We start from the raw sequence: 22,097 nt of genomic DNA, 5'->3' as shown, positions 1-22,097 counted from the left end.
TGGCTTTGGAATTTGGATGTACAAGTCTATTATCAAAACAAGAATCAAAGAGACGGAAAGGATTGAGTGAGTGGAGTTCAATGCAATGAAAATTAAATTCGTAATCAAGCCTTAGAGATGGGAAGGTGTCCGTGGGAGTGTATGGAAGGTGGAAATGTGGGAAAGTGGGGATAAAATAGGTAGAGTGCTCGATATGCGCTAAGGCTGATAAGATCAAACGCTTGACCAATAACAGATTTTGACCTTGACTAATGACGGATTAACATCAAGGATGTAACAGGGTATTCAAAAAGTCTTTTTCGGCAATATGTATTAGGCAGCTCAAAGTAGCTTAAAGTCTTGAAGTCTTGGAATCTTGAATGATCTGGTCCAAATTCCATACATTAAGCTTTTCTTTTACATGATGTCTATATTGAGAATCTTAATATCTTCCTCTGGTTTTTCTTTATAGACTCGCGTATTTTCGATTTTGTGGACAACATCGAGACCCTGAATTGCCCTACCAAAGATTGTATGTTTGTTGTCTAACCACGGCTATCGGAAAAAGAGTTAGCACCCCGATCAATTACAGAAATACCACACGTAGCTAGGTATAAAAACTTACAGTCTTTTCGGTCGTAATGAAGAACTGACTACCGTTTGTATTTGGCCCCGCATTTGCCATACTAACTGTGTAAGGTTTGTCATGTCTGAGAGAACTAAATTCATCGGCAAACTCTTTCCCCCAGATACTTTCACCACCAGTACCATCTCCTAATGGATCTCCGCACTGAATCATAAACTTTCGAATGACACGGTGGAAGATAGTATTGTTGTAGTAGCCTTGTTTCGAGTGCGTCACGAAATTCTCAACTGCTTTTGGAGCTGCATCTGGAAACAAGCGTATATGGATGTCTCCGTATGTGGTGTGGATAACAGCAGCCGTTCCAGTCTCGGCAACCTTTGCCTCTGTCAATTTCTTTCCATTTGTATTGGTGGGTTTCTCATTTTGGACATCTCGTTCTGATTTGGAGACTTCTTCGTCGTTTGTGAACATGTAGAACCGCACTTTACCAACACCGGTCGCAAATAATATCGGATCTCGAACTTCTGATTCTTGCAAAAGAGGGTTGTTGGATGCCGCCATTGCAACGGTTGTAATGCCTTTCTTTTGTGGTTGGCCCTGGTACATAGCAATGTTAAGCGGCCTAAAATTCTCATCTCCTCCATACACCTTTACAACCCGATTTGTGTAAGTGTTCAAAACCTTTGTGCCTAGCATTGATCCATAAATGATAAAGTGTCCCGTCTCGTCAAATATAACATTTGCTTTGTTTCGTAGGGTTGGCGTTTCGATCTCGCGCTCAGTAGCAAGTCGGCGACCGAACTCCAGATCTTCCAACTTCTTCAATGACGTTCCTGCCTGTTGCATTTCTTCGATAACCCGCAGGGATTCATCGTATGTACGGTATAATTTCCCTGTTGAAAAATCAAATACCCGGACTTTTCGATCGGGAAATGAGAAAGTTGCGAATTGAGCACCGGTTGGAGAGATTGTTAGAGAAGTGGGTGTCGATTTAGCCTTCTTGAATTCGAAGAGATTCGTGGAAGATTTGTACTCAAAAACATTATCAGGCTTTTCGTAATTTCCTCCCGGACGCCAGTATTCGATCATACCATTCTCGTCCGCTGATATTACACAATTATAAGTATCATTGAAAGCCATCAGCGAGACAACGCTTCTATGTAAGCCTGTAATTGTATGTATTGGTTCCTGGTTTTCCCCACGCCCATCGTATATCCGAATCGTATGATTAACCTCGTCAGATACAGCTAGTAAAGGAAGAGATGCGCCACGTCCATGTACCCAGCAAACGCATTTCGGCGTGAATTCTAAAGTCAGCATTGACAATAGATCAAAAGTCATCACGTCAAAGATCTTGATTGTCTTGTCAGCCCCAGCTGTCGCAAAGCTCCGTCCATCAGAACTGATCGAAACACTCTTGATCTCTCCAACATGAGTCCTAAATTCCTTGACGAACTCGATGCCATCGGCTCCTTTCTTCCAGAATTTGACAACTCCATCAACAGAGCTTGTGATCAAAAAGTCCGTCAATGGAGTCATTGTGACAAACGAGATTTGTTCTTTGTGCATAAGAGATTTTGAATATCGTGCGGAAGTTGGTAGAGCTGAAATATAGAGCTTTTCGTAGGGAAGCTTGCGACGCTTCTTTTTGGGAGCTTCCGCAGATGGAAGTTGAGGTCCCATATCATCATCGGAAGAGGAGTCTTCATCTTCTGCATCTAGCTTCCGTTTATTAGAATTGAGAGCGATATCTGCCATCTTGATTGATTGATTAAAGAGGCAGACTGCGTGTGTGTGCTTAGAGAAATGGATTTGTTGTAAGGAAGGTCAATTAACCATAACATTCGAACCACAAAATAATGCTGCGAGGCTGAGGCTGATGCGCACTAGCGCGTTTCTATGATAAAACAAGGCTGGGTAGCCTTACCTAAGTCTAGCTGCTACTCCACATCGACGTCACCAGTTTTAGTTCAACATATATTTTGGGTATTAGGTACCCAGGTACCCAAGTATAAGTATACATTTTTATTTGTCAACGTTAAGAACTTCAAGAATCCTACACCATGGGTTCTATTTCTGCCGCCAACAAGCTCACTTCACGCCATCCTCTTCAACGCCTCCCTTCCCCATCTCCAACAATCTCAGCTCTCATCCATCTCATTGGACTTACTTCCTTCTTTCTATCCTATAAATACCTCTTCGACTTTCCAACATTCGTTAACTCTTCCTATGGCTGGCACTTCCAATATCTCACCATCATTGGTCTTACTCTAGCGTTTCTTACTTTTGTTTTCGGTCTCCTCTCCGACATCACTCTCTCCTCAAAACTTTTCCTGATCAAAAACTCTCTCTCATTATGCTCCGCCCCTCTCGAAGTTTTGATATCTGTTTTTTATTGGGGAATTTCGGCTATTGATAAGAAGCTTTTGATGCCTCCCGAGATTGTTATTAGCCCATACGCTGATGTGGGGTTTCATGCTATGCCAGCTATCTTGCTGACCATTGATCTCCTGTTTTTGAGTCCGCCATGGACTATCAATGCACTGCCTGCTATGGGCCTTTCATCGACTTTAGCAGTTGCATATTGGGCTTGGGTGGAACAGTGTCATAAGTATAATGGATTGTGAGTATCATATAGCCGAGCGTTCACGTCTGACGAGAAGTGTGATGAGTACTAATATCAATATCTAGTTACCCATACCCATTATTCGGACAACTTGACACAATACAAAGAGTTATTTTATTTACTAGCGCTGCATTGACAATGACTGGAAGTACGGCAATGCTTAAGTGGCTTTATGGAAGAGTTAATGGTTTGCAGGGTGCTCAATATAGGAGCACACCTAACAATATCAAGGGAGAATAGACGATCATCATAACCTTAGATGGATTTTCTTTTTTTTTTGGATAGAAAGATGCATACAGATATACAAAATTGGTTTTTTGTAATGTTATCTTTATACTTACAAATGAGGAATCAACATATCATGATAAAAAATCACTACTCGCCATACTACATCTCGTAGAGAAGCCTGTAAGCATGCGGCACATTAGTGTGGCTTGCTAAGCCAGCTGAGCTCCATATACCACCTTCCAATCATCAATTCCATTTACATGCATTATCACATATCGATTAAATCGGAAATCTTCAGTGTACAGCGCCGGCGTATCGCATCATCTCAATATGTCGCACAGCCTTGAAAAACTGTCCAGATGGGATTCGGAAGCACATCCCGGATTCAGCCCCCAATTGTCTATGCAACCTTGTGGCAATCTTCTTCCACATGATGAACATGTAACATCAGCTTGGTTTCGAACAAGTGTCTGCAATTGCAGCGACTTGGTCATCATATGAACTTATATTTTTCTTCAACTCAATTTTCAAGTCCAGTAACTTAATGTCAAAATGGTCAAGCTTAGCCAAGTAATCGAATCCAATCAATCGATTCGAATTCCTCCCTCGGGTCTTGTATCTGTATTTGTAGGCGCATCTCATGAGTTTGAACGCGCTATCATTCGCAGTTTTGCTAAATATGGGAATGCGCCGAAGATATACATAATTGATAGCTTCGTCCTTGAAGAAAAAGCCATTTCGTCTTTTGTTGAGGAATTGGAAAATATTAATCCGGCTGGCTCTTATAAAACTTTCAATGTGCGAATAGGAATTTTGTCCGAGGTTGATAGGGTATGCGACGAGATTTGGATAGTGGAAGGATATGTGGATTTATTAGTTATGAGTTGTGGATTTATGAGATTTCCTCGGGGAAAAGGTAATCTTCACCCTTTCTTCATATATTCGAAACTTTTCTCCCACCAATATACCATACGGAATAGGATTTCATTAAGCTGATCCCGTACCTGCAGATTGCAGTGCTTATGAAGAAAGCCATCTGTCAGATGAAGATGCACGTGGAGGTATCCCATTTGACATAGCACTTCAATTCTACATTCGCCAACGCTTCATCGGCAACCTTCTTCCTCTTCTTTCCAAAAGTCATTGCCCGCGAGTCATTTCACTCCTACTACCTGGAAATGACAGTCCAACCTACTTCGAAACACTCGATTCAAGTAAAAAGTATCTGGATACCGGATCAATCAACCATGCCACCTCCCTCCTATTCTCCGAATACGCCAAAACGCACCCAGAAATCACTTACATTAATGTTTTCCCAGGGATCATAAACTACGATACTTGGGATCGCATGATGAACCCCATCCAGGGAATCTCATGGTATCCGGCTACAGTTCTCAAATGGACTATGCCCCCATTATTTAAATACTTCATCTGCATCCCCACAGAAGAAATAGCAGAACGTATCATCTTCCTAGCAACAAGTGTTCGATATCCTCCCGGAAAAGAAAAAAGAGATGAAGGCAAAGTGGCAGGATTAGCAGAATGTCCACCAGCTTGGAAACTCTCGGTTGTGAGATCAATGATTATGAAAGATGGACGTGGAAATGGTGTGTATAGGATTAATGAGGAAGATGAAGCGTGCGAGGAGAGTGAGGTTTTGACTCGGTATCTTGAGCAGGAGGAGGGGAAGTGGCTTTTGGAACATTCTGAGGAGGTGTTTGGGAGGATGTTGAATGCGGAGACGGTGTCTAATGATGCAAGTTGAAGTGGCGAGTCATATGGGTGGAGTAGAATTTAGGTTCTCTTTCAGGTTTCTTTTTTTCACCTCTGGGACTGTGGCTGCACAAAAGCAAGGATTTGGTGGTAATTTTGAGATTCACTTGGACTCAGGAAAGATCCAAATATTCACATCCTTAAGCAATGCAACGTCCTGATTTGTGTAACACAATTGAAAGTTGGTGATAGTGATGATTGATGGTGCCAGTTTGTGAAGGAGGTTGAGGTTGTAAGGGGAAATGACGAAAGCAGGTTGGAGTTGTAATTTAGATTTGCACAACTCATTTAGAAGAACATTGCAAACCAACCAAAACTTTAACAATTTTCTACGCTCAAAACTGTCTTATCTACCAATAGCCGTCCCCATTTTCACACGCTCGCTTTTTCGCATAAAGAATCATCCTATAATTATCACGCCCAACATAAAATTGCAATTCTTCATTTCTTCATTCATGACCCGCAGCCCCATGCGCCATTACTACCATCCAATTGCCCTTAACTTTTCTCATAATCCGTCCTGTGATCTATTTCGATAATTGAGAAACGTCATATTGTGCTGCATCATGGTACAAATCGATTAAACAACCAGCACTCCATGCTTGCGTTGGTGACTATAATCATATTAGCATATATCATACAAATCAGAGAATACAATATACCGAATCGGCACAATAAGAACCATCTTTGTTTGTCAATTCTGTTAATCCTGCCCAGTCACTGCTAACAATAGCCTCCTTGCAGCCTGCTAACCTGCGAGTAATCTGTTGAAAAGCTTCGGTCTTAGCCGCTGGAGTCTTTCTTCTCTTGAGATCAAATTTCAATAAGGCTCTCAAGAAGAAACCAGTTGGCCACAACCACTCTGGACCCTGGTGATAATTTCTTCCCTTTGAAGTTGCGAAGTCATCACTATCTTCGGAATTGATGTAATATGGTCGGTAATTAAGATCTGCAGGATCAAGAGTTGCCATACCAGTAGGGCCACGAAGAACCTTATCTGCAAGGAACAAAGCATTAAGTGCATGTGTATCGTCAAATAGCTCTGGGGCCACCGTCATGGCAATTGGGAAGTTTGCTCGCAGCTGATAGTCTTCATACTCTTTACCAGATTTGTACAAATCCTTGTAAATACCTCTTCGATTGACGATAGAAGTGTTCACATCATACTTCGCGTCGTCCTTAGAGTCCAATGGAACATAGTAACAACGTTCGAAATTCTCCTTGATTTTGTTCGCCCAATCTGAGAAAGTGATGACCTGCATAGATGGATCTGAAGTACTGACGCCGGCATACTTGTACTTTCCTTTCTCATGAAGTTCAGCCACCCAACGAAGAGTACTATACAAGAGACCAGTGATCTCAATAGCGGCACCATCACGAGGTGTACCAGGTACTCCCTTGCTTTTAGCTCGTTCGCTCTCACCCATCTTGTCCATCCAAGTACCGCAGTTATTTTGGTTACCACCAAATATGAGTCCGGTTGACCAATCAACCTTGATGTCAATATTGAAGCCCTCGGAGCTCATTTGCATGTCAAGATTGGGACCAGCGTTTGCTTCTCTAAATGACATTCCAGATGCATGACGTTGCAAAGATTCTTGGATAATGTCCTCAAGAATAGATGTCTTTGAGTATGCCCTTGCATCATCGGAATCAAAGTATGTGTCATCATAAGGTAAGAAGCGTCGAGGTACCTTCTCTTTCAATAGATCTAATCCCATTTGGCACAATCTTCGTATAATCTTGGATGGTTTGTAACATAAACCAGATTGAATCCCGAGAATTGTAACGTGGTAAGTTGCCACTGCTCAACAAGTTTGGTATCATGCCATGCTTCAAGACACTTGAGAATGCGAGAATATGCTCTCTGGCTTCATCATAGCGACCTGTACCAAGGAAGAGCCCTCTTGCAGAAATAAACACATCTCGCCCCCAACATCTGGCCCATTCAACTGCGAAATGTGGTAAACCTGCTGCTAGAGATGGCACCGCCTTCTTGGGGTACAAGGATGCAGATTTAACATATCCTGTCTGCTGCACGCTAACCATGGCCAAATCTTGTAAGAACCATTGCCCTTCACGAACATTCTTATTCATGAGTGACAAACTTCGTTCCCAGGCAGCTCGATAAGCAGTTCGAATAACTAGTCCAAAATAACGTGGGAGTAAAAAGCTTGGCATTTTTCGAATAGCATCGAAACGCTCTTTCAACCACATCGCTGGCTTCTGTACACGTTCATAACCAGATTTGCTTGATATTCTTTCCAGTCTGCCAATAATGTAGTCCAGTGCCCATTGCCCTTCTCTCAAGTGGTTACACATGGGATGTCCCAAGTTATTGTCTTTGATGATATTTTTGAGCACGCTCCACCAACCTTGTAAACCAGCATATACGAGTTTCCCATGGCCAGGAATATCGTAAACTCCATCTTTGCCCTCACTAGAATCGCGCTCTTCCGGCTCACACCTGTACAGAACGAAGTTTAGATCAATGAGGTCCAACTCTGAAAATGCTGCCTTAGCCCCCGAGGTGACAAAGTTATCGAGACCGGTCGCATGCTCAGCAGCAGGTATCCATGTCTCGAACAATGCAATACTTCCAGGAGGAAATTTATCTCGGACTGAAATCGTTGTCTCTCCGTCTTTGTATTCCATGCGGACTCCGGGAAGATTGGAGACCTTGCTAGGTAATCCTCTTAGATATTTCTTATCTCCCAGTGCCTCCTTCTTTGCCTCGTCAGAAGTGTCAACTTCAAGCATCCAGCTGCCGAGATGGCTAGCCTTAGTGCCTCCAAGGTGAACTGGTTTGAAACCTCCATTTCCGTTACCATAGCCTGGGAACGCTGTATGTGCGATGAGGAAGTATCCTTTTCTAGATTCAGGATGCACCCGATGAACTGTGATATACTGATCTTCGTGATGAATGTATGTCTCAGCGTACCCATCCTTACCCATGATACTATGGATTTGGTTGAGAAGCTTTTTGATCCCGCCGATGCCACCTTCGCCAGCTCCAATCTTAACTTCTTTTTCAGAAGAAGCAGAAGTGTACAATCTTGTTTCATGAACGATCTCTACTAGCTTGGGATAAATCTCATCATAACCCATAACGCTACCGATGGCACTAGAACACATGGCAACTAGTGCAGCATTTGGTAAAGTGTCTCGAGCATCACGCTTTTGGGCAGGAACTTCGTTATCATGGGTGCAGTCCATGAAAAGGGCGTGAACCGGAGTATATCTGATGGTGCGTATAATTTCTCTGCCAGAAGTTGATCCATTGGTTTTACCATTGGGTGTCTTTTGATCTGCTCCAGAGACTTCATCAACTTCAAAACTTCCGATAGGTCTACCACCGTGGCGGTGGACCAGACGACTGACTTCTCCAGTACTCCAAGCCTGCATTGCCTCTCTGATGAGGGAGCTAAGACCTAGACGTTTGACAAAAACGTAGTCCATCTCTTCCGACCCCGTAAAAAGTTCTAGCAGACCACATAAAGATTTGGTCTAACTCTTCTGCCTCATCCAGAAGAATTCGGCGACGTGTATTGGTGTCGACTGGGCCATGTCGCATGCAGAACCCGCTGATATTTTTGGTCCATGAGACGTGTGTATTCCGACATAAAATCCCACAAAAAGGGGCTGTCTTCACGAGACTCTCCATAACGCAACTTCACACAATCACCCCAGACAATTACTTCACGGCGAAGGTATGCGCGAGATTTGGGACCAGCATTGTCAACAAGTGCGTTTGCCGCCCAAATCCAGCCATTGTTCACCAAAGCGAGGTCCTCTTGATTGTGCTTCGAGGTAGTGGAATTTTTGGGTAATCTGGTGAAGTAAGTTTCAATAAGAGGATTCTTTTCATCGATAGGGCCCAGTTTTGGTCCATTATCATCAAGCCGAACATATTTGGTGCGGTTGAAGAGCTGATCAAGAATCTCCGCTACATCAACGTCATATTCTTTGTAATATGGAAGGTTGACTTCATCCAGGATGTTAACCAAGCGACTTCGTGCTTCTGCTCGATCGGCACTATTTGACTTGTCGCCTTCGAATCTTCCAAACAGAGCTGTAAGCAGCGCCGCACCAACTTTAGGGTTTACCATCCTTCTGTATCTCTCTCCCAGTCTGTCAGTGTTGAGCATTCCCTTTTCTCTCAAGAAGGTCGCCTGGTCTGCCACTGAAGCATTTTTGATTGCTTCTAAACCACCAAAACCTGATCCACCAAATCCTCCCTCTGGAAATGAAATTTTGTTAGCTGCCCAGGCCTCTACAACTGCATCGGCATCCCTTTCAATTTCAATAACATAGTATTCCCATAGACGAAGTTTAGCAATGACCTCTGTTTTGACACCAGCCATTACTTTAACCAAGTCATCAACAGAATCAAGCGTCGTTGGAAGACCATGATTGGCAAGATCTTTACTGAATTCGAGCAATTTAGTATCCAATTCCAAGGCCGGACGCAACCACGGTGCTGTCGACACATTGTAGCCGACCTCTGGATGTTCCTGAAGCCACGCGCTATTGTTTGCAGTGTGGTTCCAAACTACATCAGTCAACCCCAAGAGACCATGATCCTCCTTCCATGCTCTTAACCAGCTTTTTTATATCTTTTTTCGCCGTTGGGGAAGCATTTCGGGGTCCCATGAGAGTTGGTCATATTATTATTATATGGCGAGTTTGAATCACCACGGTTTTTGCAAAGGGGGTGAAATGGGATCAATATTTGTATCCTCTCTCACTAATTCCCACGCAAATGTTTTTCCCAATCCTTGGGATATTTCCCCATGAATTTCGAAATGATAGAGAATACAGACAACGCAGGCAAAGGGCAGTTGCCTGCCTTCCAGCTTCAAGGTTGGAGCAACATCGATATAATACACTGGGGATTTTGTAGTTTCGATAGTAGCGGTATTTGTATTATCCAGATCCGGCAGAGCTTTGTACGTAGTATAGAATGCGAATGCGCCAGCTGAATGAATGGGTATCGATATTTCAATGGTACGATTAAAATCTGGTTCCAATCTATAAAGTTAGTGCTTGCGGCAGACGGAGTCTTGCAGGGAAAACTCACTTGAATTCACGAAACTGGTCTCTTTGAAATTCTGCACCTTTCTCGGGGATGTTTACCCAGAGACTGCCTTCTCGACATATCGAGGATGTCCCCTCAATAGCGAAACGGACAATTATTGGCTCTGTGCCTTTGGGAGTAAGATAGATGTATCCCCCGGATACATCAGGGCTCCCATCATCCTTGAGAGGGAGTAAATAGACTTCGTTAGAAACCATGGTCTTTGTGGCCACGGTTGTAAAGAACCAACAACTTTATATACGTTGGAAGTGACTGTTGCAGTGGCAGAACGCGGGGTTTAAGAACGACTGGCACCAATCAAAATAATGATAAAAGCTTGACGAAAGTGAAGAAAGAGAAAAAAATAGGAAGAGAAAAGGACATGCACGGAAAAGACGATACGAGGAAGAGTATTTAAGAAGAAAATGCTAGCAAAATGGCATTAGGTTAAGTGCTTGGTAGGTTCCAAGTGTTTGTTGATGGATGGTTTGGTGGAGGGCAGGTTGGAAGCGGGGCCCCTTTGGAGTGGTGGGAGAGTGGTGGGAGAGTGGGTACGGGTAAGATGCTTGTCACCATAGGAAAGACCCGGCTTTAGAATAAAAAATAGAAAAGCTAAGAAGTCTATTGGCTGTAAAGCTGGTTGAAGCATTTAGGATGAAATAAACTTAATTTGATACGTCATAATAAATCAGTGATAATCAGGTACTTTCTGCTCGAAAGGTGGTCATTGTACGTGGCGCCAAAAATACATTGTGGCCTAGACCATTATTATTCTTTCGCTCCGAATGGTTTAAAATACCTAGTAGGGGAGGTACCTAGTATTGAAGGTTTAAGCTTGGTTATTTTGACACAAGCTTCTATAGCTACATTAACCTGACACCAACTAATTTGATATGACTGTCCCAGTCTACAGCTACTAGACTGGGAAATGGGTTGAATAATAAGTGATTTCCAGATGGATCGGCTGTCGGGTATTTCTCTGCTTAACCAAGGTACAAGAGGAGTGCACAGGACAGGTAGATTAGGATACCTAGGCAAGATAGATAAATAAATACTTGGTAGACCTCAACTTCATCATTCATTTCGATTCTCGAGACAACAAGTTAAAAAGGTTACCGACTAAGACTCACGATTGACAAACATCCTAATATCGATAACATGTGTAAGTACATTTCGTACTATACAAGTCCATCACAACATAACCCTGATACGAAATATGGAGAAGACTGTACGATCACCGATGCAGTTTTCATGCTCGAGTTGGGCTATCAAGTACCTATCTATGTTGTGTTTGTGTACATTCACTCATTCATGCGATGTTGGAACATTACTAGGTAGATTTCACATGTCAAGTCATTTTCACCATGTGAACTTCTCACAGAATTAGCACTGTGACTTTCAGCGCGCTTATTGGATTCCGCTGTCATTTTCGTCTCGTGTCAAACAGCTTCCTATGGGATTTCAAAAGAGCCAATATGATAACAATATTGCACTAAACCACTTTAAAAGGCGGTCAGCTGTTCAAAAGTGACAAAATAGAAGCAAGCGAGGCATTTTATCACAGCATGCATCATATTCTCAAAGTAGTTGGTATCTTTGCCTCCCTTTGCATGTACTTATATCCCTTGGTCCAATTCTATTTCCTTCTTCCGTTCAATAACATATGTGCATGCTCATAAGATTGACAGCAAAATCAAGTCAAACACTCCAGAGAATCGCACAGACAACTCGACATTTCAACACCCCTCAACTGAATAAAATGGCGACCCTGGGAGCATGGAGCACGAAGCACAAGGTTACGGTAGTTGGATCTGGAAACTGGTAAGTCAGCCCATGAAGTATAAAACATCCGGTCTCTTTCTCACACCTACTAGGGGTTGTACTATTGCAAAAATCATAGCAGAGAACACAAAAGAACATTCCGATTTGTTTGAAGAGAAGGTTCAGATGTGGGTGTTTGAGGAGGAAGTTGCGATACCCAAGGAGTCAAAACACTACAATGCCTCCAACGATAGTCCTCAAAAGCTCACCTCTATCATTAACAATTACCACGAGAATGTGAAGTATCTGCCAAATATTACTCTTCCAAGCAATCTCATCGCCAATCCCTCCCTTGAAGATGCAGTTGCGAACTCCTCGATTTTGATCTTCAATCTTCCCCATCAATTTATTGGACGCATTTCCAAACAACTTCAAGGACACATCCTTCCATTCGCGCGTGGAATTTCTTGTATAAAGGGTGTGAATGTGACAGCCTCGGAGATCAGTCTGTTTAGTGAGTGGATTGGTGAAGGGTTAGGAATTTATTGCGGAGCACTTTCCGGTGCCAACATTGCCAATGAGATTGCAATGGAGAAATGGTGTGAGACTACAATTGCATACGATCCTCCTCCAATGGACTCGCGTGCTGCCACTCCAACTGGACCATCCCCATCGAGCTCTCAAGTCAATCTCACCATCACACCGGCAGATGAAGAACATAAAGATGTCAAGGGAAGGGTTAGCAAGACAAAGTTAAAGGCTGTACCATCGGAATATCCACCGTTGGATCATGCCTTGTTCAAAACATTGTTCCATCGTCCCTACTTCCATGTCCGGATGGTTTCCGATGTGGCAGGAGTCTCCCTCGGTGGAGCACTTAAAAACATTGTTGCATTAGCAGCGGGATTTGTTGAAGGGCGTGGTTGGGGAGACAATGCAAAGGCCGCTGTTATGCGAGTAGGCCTTCTTGAGATGGTTAAATTTGGTAAGGAATTCTTTGGGGAGACTGTTCACGCTGGTACTTTCACCGAGGAGAGTGCTGGCGTTGCCGATTTGATCACCAGTTGCAGTGGTGGACGAAACTTTAGATGTGCGAAGCTTGCAGTTGAGAGAGGGGTTCCAGTTGATGAAGTTGAGAGGACGGAATTGAATGGACAAAAGTTACAAGGAACTAGTACCGCAAAAGAGGTCAATGAGTTCCTCAAGTCTAGAGGAAAGGAGGGCGAATACCCATTATTTACTGCTGTTATTGGTGAGTTACTAGCTCTATATATTGCAAGAAATGAACCGTGCTAACATTATTAGATATTTTGGAGGGCAGAAACACTGTCGATGATATCCCGGACTTGTTGGCCAAGGCGGATGAGTAAGAATTACAAGAGCAATACATGACAAGGGCTTACTGTGGAAGCTAGATGATAGACGCAAGTCCTTGATTAGAAGGTAGAAGAATATTACGGCTTACATCATCTCTCCCCTTTCCGTCCTTCCTCGGAGATCAACCCCTTGGGTCCGTAAGACTTCTCCCGACCGACACTTTCTTAAGTGATCCTTCGGAGATCCTCCCTCGGAGGTCTGTAAATTTCCATCTTCATTGTGCTAGGTTCCATTCCTGATTATTAAGTTCTCATCCCTAAATTCTCACCGTTTCCCGCCCAATCAACGATCAGCATTAATAATTACAGGGGTTGACCCCACCAGCACATGGCTAAAACTTTTGTTGCGCAATGAATTATGCTGCCCCGCTCGTACGTACGGATCCGAGTATCGTAAACTCTCAAAGAAACAATCTCACCTCAGCACACTGGATATAAAAAATATCAGTTGCAAGAGAAACAATCTTCCAAAATATAAAAGAAACACATTTATCTCAACATGTCGGTAAGTTACCAAACAAACATACTTCTCATTCATCCAAGATGCCTCATTTCACAAGAAACTACTCTGACTCATTGAAGGCTTTCTACATAGAAAACCAGAACGTTGGCCAAAAAGATAGCACGGAAGATTGGCGCAGTAAGTATTGGATCTTTGGGATCTCCCAGCTCGAAAATAATGAATGCAACTGACAGTTCTTCCCTCCAGTTCGAGGATACAACCCATTGACACCACCCGATTTGCTTCAACATGAAGTCCCCCAAACACCCGAATCCAAGGCAACAGTGTTGAAGGGTCGCAATGAGTCTGTCGATATTGTTACTGGAGCGGATAAGAATGGCAGATTACTGGTAGTCATCGGTCCATGCTCAATTCACGATCCTGCCGCTGCGCTCGAATATTGCGACAAGCTCGTGGCCCTCAAGAACAAATACGAAGATGACCTCTTGATTGTTATGCGCTCTTACCTCGAGAAACCAAGAACGACTGTTGGATGGAAAGGTCTCATCAATGATCCTGATATCGACAACAGCTTCAAGATCAACAAAGGATTGAGAATCAGCAGACAATTGTTCGTTGACTTGACTGCCAGAGGAATGCCAATTGCAAGTGAAATGCTGGATACTATTTCGCCACAATTCTTGGCAGATTTATTGAGTGTTGGAGCTGTTGGAGCTAGGACAACTGAGAGTCAATTGCACAGAGAATTGGCTAGTGGATTGAGTTTCCCGGTTGGTTTCAAGAACGGTACGGATGGTAGTCTCGGTGTAGCCATTGATGCTATCGGTGCCGTGCGACATCCTCATCACTTCCTCTCAGTTACCAAGCCTGGTGTTGCTGCCATTGTTGGTACAGTTGGCAACGAGGACTGCTTCGTTATTCTTAGAGGTGGTACCAAGGGCACCAATTATGATGCAAAGAGTATTCAAGAGGCAAAGGCCGCACTTGAGAAGAACGGAGTCAGACAGAGATTGATGGTTGATTGCAGTCATGGAAACTCATTGAAAAACCACAAGAATCAACCCAAGGTCGCCGCTGTATTGGCGGAGCAAATTGCAGCAGGCGAGGATGCCATCATGGGTGTCATGATTGAAAGCAATATTAACGAGGGTACGATCACCTAACTATCCCCTTTCCAAAATCTATACTTACTTTGTAATTAGGTGCACAAAAGGTGCCAAAGGAAGGAAAGTCCGGCCTTCAATACGGTGTGAGTATCACTGATGCTTGCATTGGATGGGATGACACCGAATCAGTCCTTGAAACTCTAGCGAATGCTGTTAAGCAACGAAGAGAGCTCAAGACTGGTTCAAACAGGAATTGAGGGATGGACGAATGATATCAAGCAAATTGGTTTATATTGAAATTGGATCCATATAATAAGCATACATCCAGTAAGGAGTTGGGTTGGAAAAGGGTTTCCTGAATAATTAGATCTTGAAAAGCAATGGAACACGATATTGAGTTTGGCATGGATGACTAGAAATTGAAAAGCCAATGATATTTTGCATAATACCGTTTGTCAGCAAGAAAGTCCCTAATCTCTACTCGATATTATGAAAATGTATAAAATACCTGAGTAAATACGGAATAATCAAAGTATTAAATATTTACTATGTCACCATCATACTCATACCGTGCAAATAATATATTTTATGGACATCACTATTCCGGGCGTGACTTTTAGATTTTGTAGCATTGATCGTCCGAGAAATAATCGTGCAATGGTTATCGACCAATCAGAATCCGTTCAGTGGTAAGCCTGTGCCTAAGGCATAATTTAGCTTCTTTTTCGGATCGTTTTCGAACTATTTGTCGCCGCACCTCACAACTTCAATCTCGAATCCTATTATTCAATTGAGCTGTCGAATTCACCTTGCACTGAATCCCAGGTCAAGGCATATTTTGCTCAATATGTTGGCTAGATCATGCCTGCGCTCAACGCGCTCGTTCGGGGGAGTACGGAATAATGCGATTAACGCTACAAAGGTACATTTCCCCCATCTCCGCAGTCAATAAACCCACCACTTCGCTGCCGAGGACGGTGATGCCACATGAGCATCTCCTTGTGTTGAGCTTAAGGCTAATGTATGTCTTATAGCGTGCCGCATCTACTACTTCCACCGAAGCCGCCTCCCCGCTCGGCATTAACATGGCTGCAGGTGCTGCTACCGCAGTGGCAGCCGGCTCCCTCGCTTGGTATTATCATCTTTACGGCCAGCCATTAAACGCCATGACCCCAGTTGAAGAAGGGTGAGTAGTGACATATCTCTCCAAATCAAGTCGGACATTTGTAGAGTGGCGGGAACTTCAGGCATTATCAAATGAAGACTAGAAGACAAGCAGGATTTAAGTTGGAATACGATGCTGATACGACACCAGTCTCCATCCAACACAATACCCTTGGGTTCACCAACAATACACAAAAACATTCGATCACCAAGCGTAAGAATCCCATTCTGTGTCAAGAAGATTGGTCCGTTTTAACGACATGATAGACTACGAAGAGGTTTCCAAGTTTACCAAGAAGTTTGCGCTTCGTGCCATTCTTTGAGCCGTATCCCATACAGAGCTCTGGTTGGTGTCACACACACAGTCGATGAGGCAAAGGCTATGGCTGAAGAGAACGAATACGACAGCGAGCCAAACGATGAGGGTGAAATCGAGAAGCGACCTGGAAAACTTTCCGATTACCTTCCATCGCCATACAAGAACGACGAAGCCGCTCGTGCTGCAAATAACGGAGCATTGCCACCCGATCTCAGTCTGATGGTAAAGGCCAGACACGGCGGTGCCAACTATATTTTCAGTTTATTGACTGGTTACCCGGATGAAGTTCCAGCAGGAGCCAAGGTCCCAGAAGGACTCAACTTCAACCCATATTTCCCAGGTACCGGTATTGCTATGGCTCGTGTTCTCTACAACGACCTCGTTGAATATGAAGATGGTACACCAGCATCGGCATCACAGATGGCCAAAGATGTCGTCGAATTCCTCAACTGGTCAGCCGAACCCGAGATGGATCAACGAAAGAAGATGGGTATGAAGGTGTTGGTTATTGGATCTATGCTTTTTGCATTGAGTATCTGGGTCAAGCGTTACAAGTGGTCCCCTATCAAGACAAGAAAGATCATGTACAACCCACCCGTTTCTAACAGCGGTCCTAAACATCACTAGATTCTCAATTTCTTTTGTTTAATGGGGGAGCGAAGGGCAGGAAATAAATGTGCTACTAGTTTTATCTTACTGCAAGAATTGTACAAAGGAGAAGTGTTAAACGAGGATGGTAGATAAAAGCTTCACTTGGGAAGCGAAACGCTCAAGAGTGGTTGCAAAATAGATGTGTCCCAATTTCCATTTGACCTTTGAAAATATTTACAGGGACTCTGCGATGATGACTCGTGAAGTTACAACTCCTGCAACTACCAAAAATCTCCTGATATCAAGTCATACGTATCTGCTGTCCAGATGGTATGCCAAATAATGCTAGCGTTTTCAGTGGACCCCTAGGACAGCAAAAAAACCTCGCTAATAAAAAAAAAAGTTGCTACCCCAGATTTTCGAGTCCTCTCGGGAACTTTTTTTTCCTTGTGGCATTCGTTACTCTTAATCCAAAACCATTTGCGAGCCTTTTCTCGTCCTTTTTTGGACAAAAATTTGAGAAATAACCTCCAGTTGCTAATCGTGTTATCAATCGGTGTATCAAAATCAAATACACGAAACCATTGAAGATATGCCGAAACGAAGCAGTACTCAAGCAGCGGGTTCACCAGCTGGAATGGGAAAGAAAGCCAATGATGTGGTAATGACGAATGGCAAGGCCGGTGAAGCGGAAAAGGGAGAATCTCTTTCTGCAGAAGCTTCTCAAAACGAGGTATTTTTGGCAAAACCTCACATTTACCATGATAGCATTTTGGAAAATAGCTAAACTCTTTCATCAGAATGAAACCAGTGCATCAATCGATGCTGAGAAAGCTACCGGTAGCAACAAACGCAAACGCGACTTCAAGGCCGAACGCGAAGCTAAAAGACAAAAAAAGGAGGCAAAGCTGGAACCCAAGAGAGCAGCTGCTGTGATCCGAGAAGCAGAAGAGGCAATTGCAAGAGAGAAGAAGGCTGCGGAAAAGGCAGAGGCAAAGAGAGTCAGGGAAGAACAGATGAATATATTGAGGGAACAAAAGATGGAAGAGAAGGCAAAGAAACATGAGGAAAATTTGAGGCAGCAGGCAGAGGATAAACAGAGAAGGGCGGAAGAGAAGAAGAGGGATGCAGAAGCGAAGAAGAGAGATGCAGAGCAGAAGAGAAAGGATAGGGAGAGGATTCAGGCGTTGGAAAAGCAGGTTAGAGATTTGAAAAGAGGACATGGGAATGCAAATGGGAAAGGAAAAGGTGCGAAGAAGAGTTGGGACAAGAAGCCAAAGGGACCAAAGACTTCGGAATTTTTTGGAGAGGGTTTGAAGGCGCAAGTTATTGGTTTGGAAGAAGGGTTGAAGGAAGAGGTTGCTGATTTAGGAGAAGAGGAGAGTAGCAAGAAAGTCAAGTCGAAGCGCAGCTGGAAAGATCTTAAGAAGGGAAACGTAGCGCCTACGGGTCTGGAAGCAAAGATTGCTGCTGCAAGAGCATCCGTAGCTCAGGCTGGGGGTACTGTAGATGCTGATGTGCCTATGGAGGATGCCATCGAACAAGATGATGTTGAGGAGCACGATGAGCCCGAAGAGGAAGCTGAAGCGGCTACAAGTGCACCAGACGTCGTTTCGTATCCTGCCATTGATCATCTAATTGAAGATAGCCCCGAACCTGCTGTCCAGTCCGAGGCTGCAGCGCAATCAGAGGATCAGGAAGTGGAGGTTCCGGAAGAAGCTTCGGAAGAGAAGGTAGGAGAAGAGCAAGTCGACTCAGAAGTTCCCGTAGAAGATTCCAAGGAAGAAGAAGAGGAGGTAGTGTCGGCTGACGAAGCGTCATCTGCTAGTCAAGAAGAAAAAACAGAACAAGATGCTCTTAAGGAGGATACTGCACCTGCGGCAGGTGAAGAAATGGAACTTGACGAACCCAAGGAGGAAGCAGAGGCCGAAGCAAGTGCGAAGAAGCGGTCGCGAAAGAGAGTCAGGAACAATAACCGTCTAGAGGCTGAAGAAACACCAACAAAGCCTACAACACCTGCTTCATCTAAGAGTCAAAAGGTCAAGACGCCAACAGCCACGCCTCTTACATCAAAGAATCAGAATATCAAAACACCATCAAAATCACCTGCACAGACAAAGGCGGCGAATGCAAAGAACGGAAAGGCACCAGTCAAAGCAACAATTGAAGCTAAATCTCCAAAAGCCAAACGTGTCAGAGTACCAAAAGCTAGAGCTGCCGTTCTTGCATCGGCACCTGGACTCGATTCTCCGGCTAGGAATACCAGAAGATCAGCAAAAGCCAACCACTCGTAGAAGGGCCAGAGTCTACGAGTGGTAGTCAACTTCTGGATATTAGTTTGAGTCACCATAGCGGCGACATGGTTGAAAACACGGATGATAAGTTGGGAGGAGGAGACAGGACTTCTAGGACCAATGACGACGATGAAGATGTTTACGAATCCATCACCTGCGTATCCCAGTTAAATTCTAATTCTGATTTTGAAACGCATTCGAATACGCTACAATTATTTGACAATACGGAACTACCTATCCAAAGACAGACAGAGGCCCTCAGTCTCAATATTGACGAGAGTGACTCCTCGGCATTATCTGAGCTAAGCATAACCGATCACCCCTTTCTAGCCTCGGATAACAGCGAGTTTGATACGATTGAAGTTGATGTTCCTAGTCTTCTGAGATCGGGCAAAAAACAAAGGCCGCCTGCACATTCGCCTTATTTTACATCACTAGCTCCCACTCCTTCCAAATCGAGGAAATCAGTATCATTGCAAGTAGAAGCTTCTATCAACAATGCATCGCCAAAGAAGGAATCCCCTAAAAAGCGTCCCACTGGCATAATTTCATGCATCCCTTTTCCACCCCTGTCCGCACCTCATTTTGGACTCATTCAAGAGAAGCTTGCCCATGATCCATTTCGCCTTCTCATAGCCGTCACATTTCTCAATCGCACTCATGGTAAACATGCCATACCAGTGTTCTACACTTTAATGGAACAATATCCTACCCCACAATCACTTGTCGATGCCCCGAAAGAAAACATCGTTTCAGTGATTCGGCATCTCGGTTTACAAAACCAACGTGCAGCAACTTACCAAGCTTATGCTAAAACATTCTGCGAAAATCCGCCCGTTAGATCTAAACGCTACGCAGTCCACGATTACCCCACCAAAGGTCTAGGTCGTGACGTCAGGAAAAGTGAAGTCCTTCCCGAGGAATCCGAAGACCCGCGTACAGCGTGGGAAATTGGACACATGACTCAAGGGCCCTACGCACTAGACAGTTGGCGCATCTTTTGTCGCGACATCCTATTAGGCAAAGCAGAAGGATGGAATGGCGAGGGTAACCATGAAGAAGGGTTTCAGCCGGAATGGATGAGAGTTGCTCCAGAAGATAAAGAGCTAAGGGCCTTCTTGAGATGGATGTGGTTAAAAGAGGGTTTTGGGTGGGATCCGTTTACGGGGGAGAAAGAGGTTGCTGGGGAGGAAATGATGAGGGCTGCGATTGAGGGGAGGATTGCTTGGGATGATGAAGGTGGGATGAGGATTTTGGGCGTGGATGCTGTGGGAAAGGGGAATGCTGTGAAAGTGAGTTAACATTGTGATTTTGGATGTGGTTAATTATCATTGTCCTGGATATAGAGTTGATCTTGATCCTTCAAGGGCTTTCTGTCTAAAACTAAGTTGTATATAACTCTGTAGATTCTAGTTCAATTTCTTTTCAAGTTCTTTCTATGTTATATTCTAAAAGGCATCATATATAGAACTAATTTTTGATACACTATTCTTCATAAGACTTAAAAGAATGTAAATATATACCTTTCATCTAAATTTATTTCCTTTCTCTACCTCTGATGCTCTAATATCAATATCAATATCTGACTAGGTGAGATTATATATAATTTATAGTTTATATTTCCGTAGTATTGATATATATATACATATATATCTAAGATTATATTAAGATCTTACAAAGTAAATAAAAATATCCTAGTGGATTCTTACAATGTTGACAGTTTTATAATCAGATGGTTTATTTTATTTTATTTTATTTCTATTTATCTTAGGGATGGAGGAAAGATTTATATATATATAAGATTAATCTAATTAATTTGATTTTGTAATATTAGATCGGTGTGTAAATGTTGTTGTATTTGCTGTGGTTATTAGTGTGTAGGTATGGTTTGAAGGGGGTGGGAGGTAGGAGGTAGGAGGTGAGAGTTGTTGGCTTCTGTTCTGGTGGGTTTGAGGTTAAGGGTATATATAATGATGAATTTAAGAGGAGGAGGAGGAGGAGGGGCTTTGAATTATTTTATTTTATTTTATTTCATTATTGCTTTATTTTTGGTTCTAATCGTATTGCTTAAATTTCAATGCTCATGTTATTGAATTCAGTAGGGAGACGGTAATACTGGCTGCACTTGTACTGGGTGTATGGTACAATCTTACTAGGGTTTTCACTTTGATGATACGCTAGGAATTGAGTAATACTATTTTGGTATTTTGTTTTCGTTTTTGATTGTCCTACTGTGAATAGAGAGAGCTATTTATAGCAAAATGGAAGGGGCTAAAGTTCGCTAGTGGTGCGGCTCTCTATGAGGCGTGTAATATGATGTACCGATATTTACTTTTGGTCGATGAGCGGAGTGAGCGGATTTAAGGTGCTTCTTATTTAAATTGGTCACTGACGTGTGAGAAATAGAGCGCTGTGTGACTATTTCAGCAAATTTTGAAATTCCAAACCCGTAATATATGGTAAAGCTCGATTTTCTGGGCTGCGAGGCTGCGATGCTGCGTTAGGTTACTCTCGCCCGCACAGTTGATTTGTCGCAGATGTTCTTTCAAATTTCCCAGATCAAACCGTCAAAAAAATTAGCGCGCACTGTAGTCGCCTCAAATTTCAACCAGTAAGCTTTGTTGAGATAAAGAATGTTTGACTGTACTAACAAAGGATATATAATAAAGAACCTGCAAGATTTGGTTTTTATTATTACGCATAATATATATACACGCGCGACCTCACAAGCATTACCTTGATCGAGCAACTTCT

General features: G+C 43.2%; 9 protein-coding genes across 9 annotated transcripts; 7 read left to right on the top strand and 2 right to left on the bottom strand.

The window, feature by feature from the left end:
- Positions 1-396: 396 nt before the first annotated feature.
- Positions 397-2,323, bottom strand: SS1G_12798 (hypothetical protein; the record flags this gene model as incomplete). The annotated part of the gene is made up of 3 exons (XM_001586171.1): positions 397-534; positions 605-1,718; positions 2,022-2,323. 3 exons carry the CDS (start codon positions 2,321-2,323, stop codon positions 397-399), a joined length of 1,554 nt encoding a protein of 517 aa, XP_001586221.1.
- Positions 2,324-2,628: 305 nt separating this feature from the next.
- Positions 2,629-3,431, top strand: SS1G_12797 (hypothetical protein; the record flags this gene model as incomplete). Its single annotated transcript, XM_001586170.1, has 2 exons — positions 2,629-3,188; positions 3,257-3,431. The coding sequence occupies 2 exons, from the start codon at positions 2,629-2,631 to the stop codon at positions 3,429-3,431; spliced, it is 735 nt and encodes a 244-aa protein (XP_001586220.1).
- A 540-nt stretch (positions 3,432-3,971) lies between these two features.
- On the top strand, positions 3,972-5,184 carry SS1G_12796 (hypothetical protein; the record flags this gene model as incomplete). The annotated part of the gene is made up of 2 exons (XM_001586169.1): positions 3,972-4,335; positions 4,430-5,184. 2 exons carry the CDS (start codon positions 3,972-3,974, stop codon positions 5,182-5,184), a joined length of 1,119 nt encoding a protein of 372 aa, XP_001586219.1.
- Positions 5,185-5,836: 652 nt separating this feature from the next.
- SS1G_12795 (hypothetical protein) lies at positions 5,837-10,487 on the bottom strand (the record flags this gene model as incomplete). Its single annotated transcript, XM_001586168.1, has 5 exons — positions 5,837-6,934; positions 7,239-8,591; positions 8,891-9,620; positions 10,080-10,223; positions 10,273-10,487. 5 exons carry the CDS (start codon positions 10,485-10,487, stop codon positions 5,837-5,839), a joined length of 3,540 nt encoding a protein of 1,179 aa, XP_001586218.1.
- Positions 10,488-12,028: 1,541 nt separating this feature from the next.
- SS1G_12794 (hypothetical protein) lies at positions 12,029-13,400 on the top strand (the record flags this gene model as incomplete). Its single annotated transcript, XM_001586167.1, has 3 exons — positions 12,029-12,090; positions 12,144-13,282; positions 13,336-13,400. The coding sequence occupies 3 exons, from the start codon at positions 12,029-12,031 to the stop codon at positions 13,398-13,400; spliced, it is 1,266 nt and encodes a 421-aa protein (XP_001586217.1).
- A 549-nt stretch (positions 13,401-13,949) lies between these two features.
- On the top strand, positions 13,950-15,232 carry SS1G_12793 (conserved hypothetical protein; the record flags this gene model as incomplete). The annotated part of the gene is made up of 3 exons (XM_001586166.1): positions 13,950-14,046; positions 14,116-15,018; positions 15,072-15,232. The coding sequence occupies 3 exons, from the start codon at positions 13,950-13,952 to the stop codon at positions 15,230-15,232; spliced, it is 1,161 nt and encodes a 386-aa protein (XP_001586216.1).
- A 590-nt stretch (positions 15,233-15,822) lies between these two features.
- On the top strand, positions 15,823-17,085 carry SS1G_12792 (hypothetical protein; the record flags this gene model as incomplete). The annotated part of the gene is made up of 3 exons (XM_001586165.1): positions 15,823-15,897; positions 16,010-16,161; positions 16,407-17,085. The coding sequence occupies 3 exons, from the start codon at positions 15,823-15,825 to the stop codon at positions 17,083-17,085; spliced, it is 906 nt and encodes a 301-aa protein (XP_001586215.1).
- Positions 17,086-17,641: 556 nt separating this feature from the next.
- On the top strand, positions 17,642-19,343 carry SS1G_12791 (hypothetical protein; the record flags this gene model as incomplete). Its single annotated transcript, XM_001586164.1, has 2 exons — positions 17,642-17,782; positions 17,850-19,343. The coding sequence occupies 2 exons, from the start codon at positions 17,642-17,644 to the stop codon at positions 19,341-19,343; spliced, it is 1,635 nt and encodes a 544-aa protein (XP_001586214.1).
- Positions 19,344-20,038: 695 nt separating this feature from the next.
- SS1G_12790 (hypothetical protein) lies at positions 20,039-20,817 on the top strand (the record flags this gene model as incomplete). Its single annotated transcript, XM_001586163.1, has 2 exons — positions 20,039-20,635; positions 20,812-20,817. The coding sequence occupies 2 exons, from the start codon at positions 20,039-20,041 to the stop codon at positions 20,815-20,817; spliced, it is 603 nt and encodes a 200-aa protein (XP_001586213.1).
- Positions 20,818-22,097: the final 1,280 nt, after the last annotated feature.

The sequence above is a fragment of the Sclerotinia sclerotiorum genome, genomic scaffold (assembly GCF_000146945.2).
Source record: "Sclerotinia sclerotiorum 1980 UF-70 scaffold_22 genomic scaffold, whole genome shotgun sequence".
Taxonomy (NCBI): Eukaryota; Fungi; Ascomycota; class Leotiomycetes; order Helotiales; family Sclerotiniaceae; genus Sclerotinia; species Sclerotinia sclerotiorum.
The sequence above is the reverse complement of the archived record's forward strand: the minus strand, read 5'-3'. Positions and strand labels throughout refer to the sequence as shown.